Source organism: Pogona vitticeps, chromosome 1 (genome assembly GCF_051106095.1).
Source record: "Pogona vitticeps strain Pit_001003342236 chromosome 1, PviZW2.1, whole genome shotgun sequence".
Classification (NCBI taxonomy): domain Eukaryota; kingdom Metazoa; phylum Chordata; class Lepidosauria; order Squamata; family Agamidae; genus Pogona; species Pogona vitticeps.
Genome location: NC_135783.1, coordinates 292,402,925 through 292,415,412, shown reverse-complemented (window position 1 = coordinate 292,415,412; position 12,488 = coordinate 292,402,925). Strand labels below are relative to the sequence as shown.

General features: G+C 41.1%; 1 protein-coding gene across 2 annotated transcripts in view; it reads right to left on the bottom strand.

Annotated features, from left to right (window-relative positions):
- CSTPP1 (centriolar satellite-associated tubulin polyglutamylase complex regulator 1) overlaps positions 1-12,488 on the bottom strand; it is a 169,669-nt gene that overhangs the window by 104,858 nt on the left and 52,323 nt on the right. For both annotated transcript variants that reach the window (XM_020799105.3, XM_020799113.3), the window contains one exon: positions 11,596-11,726. In XM_020799105.3, the coding sequence (XP_020654764.3) occupies positions 11,596-11,726 (131 nt within the window). The remainder of the gene's footprint in view (positions 1-11,595; positions 11,727-12,488) is intronic.

The window sequence follows — 12,488 nt, the reverse complement described above, 5'->3', positions numbered from 1 at the left end:
CCCCCCAGTATCCCCTTTATGTCCCTTTATGGATCACCCAGATTTTAAGTCTAAAGAAAAATATGCACAGTTTAAGGAATGGAAGCAAATTGGAATATATAGAATTAATGACTTATTCGAGTCAGGGAAACCACTTACTATCAGGCAAATAGAAGAGAAAACAAAGCAAATAAAAAGCAATTGGCTCCAAATAAAACAAATAAGAAGTTTTGCTACTCACTTACAACAAAAAACTTGCCTTCTAAGAACATTAACTGAATTCAAACAATATTGTATACAAAAAGATAAAAATAAAAAGAGAGGATTAACCTCACTAATATATAAAAGCATTATTGAAAAAGAATATGGAAAAGGTGGAGGATCTAAAACAGTGTGGGAAACAAATTTAAATATTAATATACCTGAAGAAATTTGGACAGGAATCTGGAAAAATATCCATATAAATCTATTTCAGCAAGTGCAAAAGAAACGGTTCTAAAGGTAGTGCACCATTGGCACCTACAGTATGCCCTACAAAACTACACAGAATTAATAAAGATATATCTGATAAATGTTAAACATTCATATGGTTCTTAAAAGCAAGACTTGTAATGTGACAAACTGTTTTGGTAATTTAAGAAAATGTATAGATAATTTATGTTGGCTAGATAGCTCAGCGAGTTAGGTAATGGTTGAGAGTTTTACTCCTCATTGTACTTCTCAGGAAAAGAGCCAACCTGTGTATCTTTGGGTACAGTTCCAGATTATCTGCAAAAGAAGGGAACTGTAAACCATTTCTCATTACTTTATATCTGGGAAACCCTGGGAAAGTTCACCGTAACTTCAAATCAACTCAATGACATGTAATTATTTGTTTGTTGGATAACTCAATGAATTGGGTATCTGGCTGTAGAGCCAAACATCTGCAGTTCAATTCCTCATTGTGCTAGCTTGTCTAGTGCTGGAAAAGCTGCACTGTCCTAAATCGCCTCCAGAAGGAGGGACTGGCAAGCCATTTCAGAGTACTCTAGACCTAAAAACCCCTCCCCTAGGAGAGAGTTGCCAGAATTCAAAGTAGACTTGACAGCACATGGTTAAGTGAAATAATATATTTCCACATGTACCTGCGATGTCTTCTGTAAAGTTTCCATTTTGTTCACACTATTATTTGTATAGGATGTGGTGTAGTAGATACAGAGACTAGGAGACAAGTTCAAATCTCTGCTTGGCCATGGAAACTCTTTGGGGAGGTGGAACTGGTAAAATCACTCCTTATATCTCTCACTTTGAAAGCTCTAAGTCAGCTCTGACTTGATAGCACATAACACACACACATTATTCTTATTTTCGTTCACATTGTTACAACAACAACTACTACTACAGTAGTACTACTATTACATACAGACACGTAACAGTTCAAAACCAGGACACAGCATGATTACTATATCAGACTAGAAAAAGCAAGATCCATGTTTAAACCTTTACTGAGCCAAAAAGTTTGTTGGTAACCTTATCCCAGTCTCTCTTTTTCTCTTAACATTACAGTACTTACCTCACAGAACATTTGTGAAAGAGAAAAAAAGTGGGGAAACCCATGCGTACCATCTTGAACTCCTTGAAGGAAAGGCTAAATATAAATGAAATAAAACATACTGTGATCAAGGTTCAGAAGTGTGAAACAGCTAGAGGAGAATCAGAAGAGCCCCTGTTTCTAGTGAAGCAACCATGGAAGGCCTTTCTTGCAGTGACGATTCTATTCTCTTCCCCATTCACTTCCTTATTTTATTGTTATCCTGTTAATTTTATGTGCTGTAACTTCGGGCAGCAGGCTATAGAGACAATTCTACATATTTACTAGCATTCCTTGAAAATACAGTTTTAGAAAACTATGGTAGACTGAAGTTGGAATACAGCATATGCTGTTCTGTTGATGAACAGGGATCACTGGGGTTGTTAGATCTGCGGAGTGAGATCTGTTGACTTTAGACTTTCAGACTTTGCTGTATTTTGTTTGTGGGGACAGAGAAATTGCCACATCGCTATTGGATGCAATGGTTGATTAGAATTTTATAGATAATTTACACAGTCATATTGGCCCACTGGCCATGTATGCTTCTGATCACCAGCCACTTCCACTGAAGGATACTCAATAGGGAAGGGTAGCTGCAGCCATCAACAAGCAAAGAAGAGCCTAGCTCAGTTCAACCAACAAATAGATATTCTGTCCCATAGAAATCATAGCAATGTAATAGTCATAATTACTGGCTAAGTAGTGCATTTGAGGGAATTCTTACATATTAACCACCCCAAGTGTACTGTACACCATTTATACTGACAGGCAGCCTCCTTCTTATGTCTGATACACACACATACAAAAGAACATCTTATTTAAGTGGATTTGCTGAAAGCACTAAAAGAAAAATACATTAATAAAAACCAGAGAGTTGCCAAACCTTACGAGACATGGGGGTTGGGAGAGGCACGTGCTGACCTCATGAAACTCCACAGGAGATCCTTGAGGGATTGTTTATATTTGGGAAATACAATTTTAATTAAATAGTCATGGGGAACAGTCAACAAACTCCATGGAGCAGGTCATATAGATTCCAAAGGTCAACTGAAGACACTGCAGAAAGGACACAGGGTTTTCTTTAAAATCACCCTTCCTTTTGTGGTGGAAGTTTCAATAACCAGCACAAGCAGAAAATTTAATTTACACACAGTAGAATATGAAAGGGAATGAATTTATATCTGCAGTTCCACTATTTGCAGCTTGGTGGTGGTGGTGGTGGTGGTGGTGGTGGTGGTGGTGGTGGTGGTGGTGGTGATGATGATGATGATGATGATGATGATGATGATGATGATGATGATGATGATAATAATAATAATAATAATAATAATAATAATAATAATAATAATAATAATAATAATAATAATAATAATAATAATAATAATAATAATGTGTGTGCAGTCAAGTAAATTGTGACTTACAGCAACCCTTTTCAGAGTTTTCTAAGCACACAGTACTCAGAAGTGGTTTACCATTTCCTTTTGGGGGGGGGACCCTGGGACTGTACAGCTTGCCCAAGGCCACGTAGGCTGGCTTTATTCACAGGAGGCACAGTGAGGAATTGAATTCTCAACCCCTGCCTCCACAGACATATACTGTATCTGACAGAAAGATTAACACATAAATATGCCCCTTTACTCTCCAGAATCCCTGGATCAGTCAGTGTTTCTTAAGCATTGCAAAGTAGATTGTCATGACGCTAATACTAGGGATAGAATTTTTAGATTTCTTGGATTACATATCTCATTATTCCCCACCGTGGGAGTTCCACCTGACTTGCGCACGCACACATGCTACAGACACATAAACGTGTATCGCCTGGGAGAAAAGGTGTAAACCCGAAGAGTTTGTGGCTTAGTTAGACCTAGTTTCAAGTTTCTTGTTCCTGCTAGCTGAGAGCTTTCTTTCCGAGCATGAAAACCAGTGGAGCTAGCCTAGTTAAGCCTCAAAGCCTTCCAAGTTTAGGTATTTTCTTCCAAGCAAGAGATATTTAGGTTTCTGTAAAGTACTGTATCTGTAAATCACACACAACTCCCAAAATGGAGAATTACGGGATTTATCATCCAAGAAATCTGCAAATCACATTCTTAGTAAAAACCATTGTGAAGCTAACACCAGGTATTATGGATGTACATTCTGACTTGATGTATTCTCAAACTTTTAAAAAATGTTTATTGACATGAGGCAATACACATAGCGGCCTAAGAGGTGACTGAAATCTGCAGTGGTGGAAATGTAATAACCTTTGCTTTTTGTATTGGACGCTTTCTTCACATCTTTATGATTGATCAGCCTGCCCTCTACTCCTTTCTATGACTGTGTGCATTTATTTCACAAAGGAAAAGGGATATGGTTTACATAAAGATGGGAGTTTTAGACAAAGTATACTTTGTGCAAACTGTAGAAACCCACCCCCACACACACACACGTTATCTCAATCTTGGCCAGGAGTACGCTTTCGTGAGGAAGCTGGAACATTCTTAAAATGCTATCTCACCATGTCAGGAAAGACAATCTAAACTATAATCTCAGCAATGGCAAGATTTCGCTGCATCCTTAATCTGCAGTAAAAACAAACTTGTTTTATTCAATCTGTACACAATCATTTTACATTTTTGTTGTATGTACTGAACTGTGTTGCAAAGTGGTGAAAAAGATATAAAGCAACAGCGAGAGGCAGTTTTCAGGTCACAAAATTAGAGTAGCTAGCTGGTGAAGCCAAACTGTCCTGATGTGCACTCTTGATATGCAAAAGTCAGTAGTCAGGCAAGGGAGACGGAACTAGAATAGTAAGGGAGGGCTTGAAGTAGGAGCTTTATAATTCATCTACTGCTTTATGTAAGCAAATTATCACGGCTAAGAAATATTTAAGTCATATTTTAAATTACTATCTGCGAATTAGAGGTATTCATATGCCAGTGCCTGCTCTTGCAACTTTCAGTATTCATGGCTCAGTGCATCTGTTGGACTTAACCAGGAAGGCTCCAAGCAAAAACATGCATTCTCCAAGACAGGGCATGTTTACCCCAAGATCAAACAAACAGCAAACCATGTTTCTTGTACACAGAAGTAGCATCTGGCAAGGTTATTAAACTGATGATTCAGTCCTTTTGTTGCATTTTCAAGAGCTGAGTAGAATCCCTCATTTCCTTAACAAAGCTTGATGGTGCCATACAGTACCATTTTAAAAACATCCCTTTTCTCATTAAAGTGCTGTGTGGGATATAAAACTAAGCTCTAGGCCATTTTCCCCACTGCCATCTCTCCCCAAGGGCAAAAGCCTACGTCATTTGAATATATATTAAATCATGTAAATATACTGAGTGGCAAAACAGCCTCTCCCATCAAGGTTCCATTTTTTAATGGTCATAAGGTTTTTCAAAAAGCCATCTCTAGTTAGAAGAGTATGGCGTCCATGCTGAACCTCGTGCTTGGGCAGTTTCACACATCTGTAGGTGGTCCACTAAAAATGGGCAGTCTTACATATTCATGTTCTATTATTTAATCAAGTGAGGGCCTGTGTACTTGAAGGCATCACAATTGCTCTAAATATCACAGTTTCTTTTTCCAACTGGCAGCCTTGCTGATATGTGTAGCAACATACAAAATAGTTGTAGTACCTTAAAAACTAACAAATTTATCTCATTTGTGAATTTTTGTCGATTACATTCCAGTTCTGAAAATCCATGGAATTTATTTTACAGTTAGCAGACTACGTGGCAGGAGTGGAGACTAAGAGGGATGGAGAAAAGATGACAATTCTATTAGTAAATCTCTTATTTCTGAAAACTGGTCCCTGCTTATAATGGTATCAGCCTTCTATGCGCATCATTGAGTGAAGAGGATTTCAGCCTTGGTCCCTATCTAATCCTTCTGATATGCAGTAGAATCTATGAATCAAATTCTGATCAATGGCGACCCTTTTCAGGGTGTTCCAGGAAGATAAAACTTGGAAGTAGTTTCCAATTCCCTTCTTCTGGAGGTACCCTGGGATTGCACAGCTTGCCCAAGCCCACAGAGGCTGGCGCTTTTTGCAGGAGGCATGGTGGGGAATAGAACTGCCAACTTCTGGCTCCACAAGCAGATACTTAGACCTCTGAGTCAGCCGACCAGCTTCCTATGAATTTACTTCACTATCTTATTCCCTCTCTTACAGCAACTATAATATGGCTTTCAGGGTTAATGAAATTTTAAGGAGTGGTGTAACCAGTTCCATCATGAAGCGGGGATTCAAACCCAGGTCTCCTGCATTCCAGTCCATCACTCTGTCCACCACACCACACTGGACTAGGCTTGCAATATCAAGAATCAAGAGAAGTAGTTTTTTCAACACTTTTCTGCAGACACTATCATTTCTGCTATACATGGATATAACCAAATACAGTGGTGCCTCGCATACCGAGCGCACCGTATAACGACGAATTCGCATAGCGATCCCTTCTCCGGGATCGCTAATGCAGAGGCATAGAGTCCGTCCATATGGAGAAAACTCGCTTACCGAAGGGTACCAGGAAGGAGCCGCCGCCGCCGCTGCCGCAAGAGTGATGCGGGGCGGCGCTGGTCGGGAAGAGGAAGGCAGGCTGCAAGGCAGGCAGGCTAAGGGAGGGAAGCCGCGCGTTCGCGCGTCCTCTTCCTCCTCGTCCTTCTCCTGCCGCCGCCAGGGACGAAAGCAGACTGCAAGGCAGGCAGGCGAAGGGAGGGAAGCCGCGCGTTCGCGCGTCCTCTCTCCCCCCACTTTCCCTCTTCCTCCTCGTCCTTCTCCTGCCGCCCCCAGGGACGAAGGCAGGCTGCAAGGCAGGCAGGCTAAGGGAGGGAAGCCGCGCGTTCGCACGTCCTCCCCCCCACTTTCCCTCTTCTCCTCCTCTTGCTGCCGACCCCCCAAACCTCCCACAGAGTCGGGCGATCAGCTGTTTGGCGGTTCTAAAATGGCCGCCGGACGCCCGAAATGTCTGCATGCAGCGTTTTCGCGCCCTCCCCTCGCTTACCGAGGGCGCGAAAATGGCTGCTGCTATGGAGGAAACCTCGCTGAACGGTAAGTTTAGGGCCAATTGGAACGCATTAAACGATGTTTAATGCGTTCCAATGGGCTTTTACATTCCGTTTAGCGATGATTTCACATAGCGAGGATTAATCCGGAACGGATTAACCTCGCTATGCGGGGCACCACTGTAAGGTATCACTGGCAGAGTGGAGTGGTCAAGAAAAGTTGTTAATCATATCTATGTAATATGGATTGTATCTAATATAAAAGCAAAGAACTCAAGACATAGTGTTACTTCACCAGTTATTGCATGCTCTGTTGAGAGTACAGAAGTATTCTTACAACTACAACACCCAGAATTCCAGGAGTCTTCAAAAAGATTACCGTAACTGCCTCCCCAACTCCAATTCTTTTAGTGGAAACTGTAGAAAGCATTTGTTCCTTTATAGCAAGTAACTTATACAGTGGTGCCCCACATAGCGACGTTAATCCATTCCAGGATTAACGTCGCTATCTGGATTCATCGCTATGCGGGGGGGGGGGGGAACCCATAGGAACACATTAAACTCTGTTTAATGCGTTCCTATTGGGGAAAAACTCAAAGCTATGCGGGGAATCCTCTATCCGGCCGCCATTTTCGCTCCCCGGTAAGCAAGGGCAGGGCGCGAAAATGCTGCAGGTGGCCATTTTCTGCACCCGGCGGCCATTTTGGAACTGCCAATCAGCTGTTCCCAAAACATCGCAATGCGAAGATCGGTAAGTGAAACGCTTACCGATCATCGCAATGTGATGTTTTGCCTATTAAAACATCGCAATGAGATCACATTAACTATCGCAAAAAACGCATTGCTATGCGGATTCATCGTTAAATGGTGCACTCGTTAAGCGAGGCACCACTGTATAACAAATTACCTCTGCTGCCAATAGCTGTCAAACATATTTCTTTCCTTCATGTAATGGAATAGGGTCCCAAATGTATATGTGGAGAGGGCGAACTAGACAGATGTCTTGTGCAATCTAGCATCTGTCTTCTACTAGGCTGTCGCCATCAGTTTCATCCAGCTTTGTCATTGCCTTCCTTGACCTGATTCTAACCAACAGAGACGACTTGGTGGAGAAGCAGCAGTAAGGGGAACTCTCAGTGAGAATGTCCACATTCTACTAGAATTCTTGATTTCAAAGGAAACCAAAACAGAGTGTAGCCACACATATATGTTGGATTTCTAAAAAGCCAATTTTAACAAACTCAGGAGAATAAGTAAGGTCCCATGGCAGGAGATCCTAACAAGAAAAGGAGTCCAAGAAGGGTGGAAGCTTCTAAAATGGGAAATTCTAAATCCACAACTACAAACAATTCCAACCTTCCAAAAAAAGAGTGAAAGAAAGCAAAAAAGGCTGGTGTGGCTTCAGAAAAAGCTCAGACAGGACCTGAAGACAAAAAAGGGCACATATAGGAAGTGGAAGGAAGGCCAAGCCACAAAGGAAGAGTATGGACAAGTAACAAGGAATTGCAGGGATTGCATTAGGATGGCAAAAGCTGAGAATGAGCTGAGGTTAGCTAGAGACACTCAAAGCAAAAAAGAGCATTCTTCAGGTATGTGTGTAAACATATATCTTATTGAAAAACACAGAATTACAGCAGGAGTATAGTTTGAAGTTTTCAACCATAAGTTTTGCCTTACATTACTGAAGTTTGCATTTCCCTTGAATGGTTTTTATGATACACCATAGAACATCTGAAATTATCACTTCATTCAAAGATGCTACCACCACAAGCATAAATCTGCTTGCCAAAGAGAACATTCCAAAATCAAAATTTTTGTTGGTGAAAGGTAAATTAAATGACCATGCTGTGAAGAAGTGGTTCTGAGAGTACAGTTAAAATGTAATTTTAAAAACTGAAGTATGAACTGAACAGCCTTGTCTGAAACAGCAAGGAATAGGTGGAAGAAACAATTCTGCTACAAATGCAATAGGCAGATCACTAATCCATACAAATTAACTAAACGGTACAAACAAGCTTTTAACAGCTAAAAGAGAGTAAAGAAAAATCAGAACTTTCCTTCTATTTATACTTTTTATGGATACAAAGAATTACTTTTGAAAATGCATAATTTGATACAACAGACTATACTTGGAAATGCTTCACATCTCCTTTCTCATTCGACATATCCACATCCTCCCAAATTTTCACATTAGCTTAAAGAGTGTCCTTTTTCTAAGCAAAGGAGAGTCCTCAAGCCAAACAGTGGTATGCTAAACAGATGCTGCAGTATTAATTATTATTACATGTTCTACTTTAATATGGTGACTAGAGATGGGCATGAAGCACTTTGTGCTGGGTTGTCTTAAGTCGTTGGTACGGCACCACAGATGCTGCATGTTCCCTCCCCCCTCCCCCAAATCCTGAAATTACTGGAAAGGCTCATCATTTCAATTCAGGCATCTCACCTCACGGTCATAACAGGGGTCCTGAAAAAGACTCGAGACTGGGAAATGCATGGCCAAACATGGTAAGGGTGGGTGTTCTTTTTTGTCTAACTTTTTGGGAGGTTTTTTAAATATTTAAACTGAGGGATAAACAATGCCAGCTCCAGGACTGGCACAGTCCTCTACCCCATTCTCTGTGTGTTTCTGGGGAAATGGACTACTTTGCAGGCTGTGGATCAGCAGCTTTTTCTGGAACATCCATGTGGTGATTTTGCCCATACTAATCAGATGTGCAAGCATACAGGAAATATAATTGGCCACAGGTTTGTATAGTATGAATGCACAGGCTAAATGCTAGTATGACTGGCAGATAGATGACAAGATGCTGACTCCAGAGCTGCTATGATGATCAGATGGTGTGAGTAGAATGAGTTAGGTGGTGGCCACTGAGAAAAAGGCTGTCAGTTTTGAGGGGATAGTAAAGGTCTGTTGAAAAATTTGGTAGAGGGGAATCAGAGTCAGAGAGTTTATTTATTTATTTATGTATTATTTGTAGGTTGCCTTTCTCCCAGTAAGAGGACTCAAGGAAGCTCACATTAAAATAAGTAAAACTAAAAATAAAAGAAATTACACATTGAAAACAAACTATAATAATAATTAAAAACATCTAAACTTTAGAGCAAACTCAATCAAAATCAGACAATGAGGTCCTTAGGATTTATGATGGCTAAACTGAGGCTACTGTATTTTGCACATATCATGAGTAGACTAGCCTCACCAAAAAAAGTGGGGGACAATAATACAAGAAAAAGTAGAAGGCAGTAGAAAAAGATGAATACCTAACATTAAATGGTTTATGTCAGAAAAGTCAGAGGTGGTTGGTACAGAACAACTGATTAAGAAATCAGCTTTACCCTTCTGAAAACAGATCTTTCTCTCTCTCTCCATCCAGAAACAAGCAGATTTTTAAAAAATCCTGTGGCCCTTGATACTCCCTGATAGAGTCCACAGAACTGGAGCCTCATTGTAATATTTGTATTATGTACCTGCAGTTTTGCTGAATACCAATTTTTCTTTAAAACCCAGAGGTACTGGAGCAGATTCTGGGTAAATCATCCCCATCCCCATCTGATATCATGGGGTGCTTATGTTAATACACTCTTATGTGTTCAAGCAATTATTTATGCAAGTCATAAAGCAGGCAGATCCACACATAAATTTCCCAGTACAAGATACCGTGTTTTTTTGTGTGTATACGACCCGCCAATGCATATGGTGACCCCCTAATTTTGTCCCTTGCCGGAGGCAGAGGAACATTCTTCCTGCCACTGCTGCCTTCGCCGCCCAATCACCTCCCCCAGTGTGACTGCCGGGGCTCTCCTCCAGCTCATGTCGCCACTTTGTACCTTGCCCAAAGGGAGCCCGTGAGTGGCGCTGGAGGAGGCGATCCAGCCGTGAGTGCAGCAGCAGTAGTAGGAGGAGGAGGAGGTGGAGACAGAGGCAAAGGAGCAGCCGTGCTTGGCCACCTCTCAGTGCTGCCTTGACTATTGCTGCCACCGCCAGATCGCCTTCTCCAGCGCCACTCACAGTCTCCCTTCGGGCAGGGGACAAAGTGGTGACATGAGCTGGAGGTCAGCCCTGGAAGTCGAACTGGAAGAGATGATTGGATGGCGGCGGCAGCAGTCATTGAGGAAAGCCACGAGAAGTGGCCAAGCATGGCTGCTCCTTTGTCTCTGCCTCCACCTCCTTCCATGTATAAAATGACCCTCAATTTTTCCTCTAATGATTTTAGAGAAAAGTTTTGTTTTATACAGAGAAAAATACGGTAAATCTTTTGATCTTCAATATTGCATCCTGAAAATTTCACCATGGGAATTACTAACCTCCTTTTACATGAACTTTTAGAGAGTAGCCTATAAAGGTCTACAGGAAAAAAATATATATACAGTGGTGCCCCGCTAGACGCTTACCCCGCATGACATCAAAATCGCTTTACGATGAGTTTCTTGCAATCGCTACTGCGATCGCAAAACGATGGTTCCAATGGAGTTTTTTCGCTTGATGTCGATTAGGAGTCTGTTTTGCGAACCGTTTGTTCGCAAAACGACAATTTTTCCTGCTCCGCAAAATGGCTTCCCTTCGTAAAATGGCTTCCCTCCCTTTGCAAAATGGCTGTTTTCTGGACTCCTGCTTCGGAAGACAGCGATTTTAAACAGCTGATTGGCAGTTCTCTATGAGCAATCTTTGCTGGACGATGATGTATTTACCCCATTGGAACACATTGACCAGTTTTCAATGCATCCCAATGGGGGTATTTATGACTTGACAACAATTTCGCTTAACAGCGATTTTCCTGAAATGGATTATCGTCGTCAAGGGGGCACCATTGTACTAGAAATTGTGTTTTTTTAATAAAGGGAAAAATGTCAACAGGAAGCATAAGACTTTAACAAGGAACATGTACTCAGGAACATAACAGATACAAGAAGTTCAGATAATGTACAGACAAAATTCAGATAATGTACAGATGAATTAAAAACACTGTATTTCAAAATTCTAGTAATCAGTTCTGCCCAAGGCATAACACTAGAGATAGTGTGAGAAAAAGGATGAGATGAAAATTGTTTATACTCACCTCCATTTTTCCCCACTGTCCTGAAACATCGCCAGAAGGTCCTTAGAAAGGAAACCCTATTATGGGGTGTAGCTTGGACAAAGCTGAACTCTCGAAACAAAATATGGGTTCCTTGACGCACACTGTTAAAGCTACAGAGAGAAAGTAAAGCATCAGTGTTTGATGTAGGAATTGGAACTAAAAGCCAATAAGAAGTCCTGAGATGAAGTAAGAAGTCACGCAACACTCACAGATCCACAGCTTTCTAACAATTTATCCATTAACACAACAGATTTCAGATTTCTCATTCAACTCTTTCTAGTTTCCATTTCTTTCTTTCCTTTTCGGTGGGGAGGGAAGATGGGGAGGGAAGGAATAGGAAGCAGTTTGTTGCTGCTGCTGTTTTGGTCACTCTTTCATGGCCGGGTGGAGCGGGTAGAAAGAAGTTAGAGAGCACCACTGTTTATACCCCACTCCCCTTGAATACTTGGAGGCTGGTCAAGTCTGATTCTTTGGGCTATAATCAGAATGAATGGAATAGAATCATTCTACACAGACATTCGAAGTCAGAACCAGTCTCCATCTTTAGTCTCTAAACGCTACTGCAACTGAAAAATAGATTGGGTTCAAAGCACATTTTTGTACACTTGGACATCTCCTCCTCCTTCCTCTGAATTTCAGCTCAAACCCATCTCAATGGGTTTGTATCTCAACCTCACCACACTTAACCATTAGGGAAGAATAGTATTTCAGGTTTGTGTAAGACAATGTATGAGAAAACACTCTGAATACTGAGGAAACACATCATAAATGCTACTTCCTATTATAATATTATTTAGCCCACCAAAGGTAAATTTTAACCCAGTGCATTTATGAAGACTGTGGGTGAAACTAGAAACAGAACAAATCCAAAA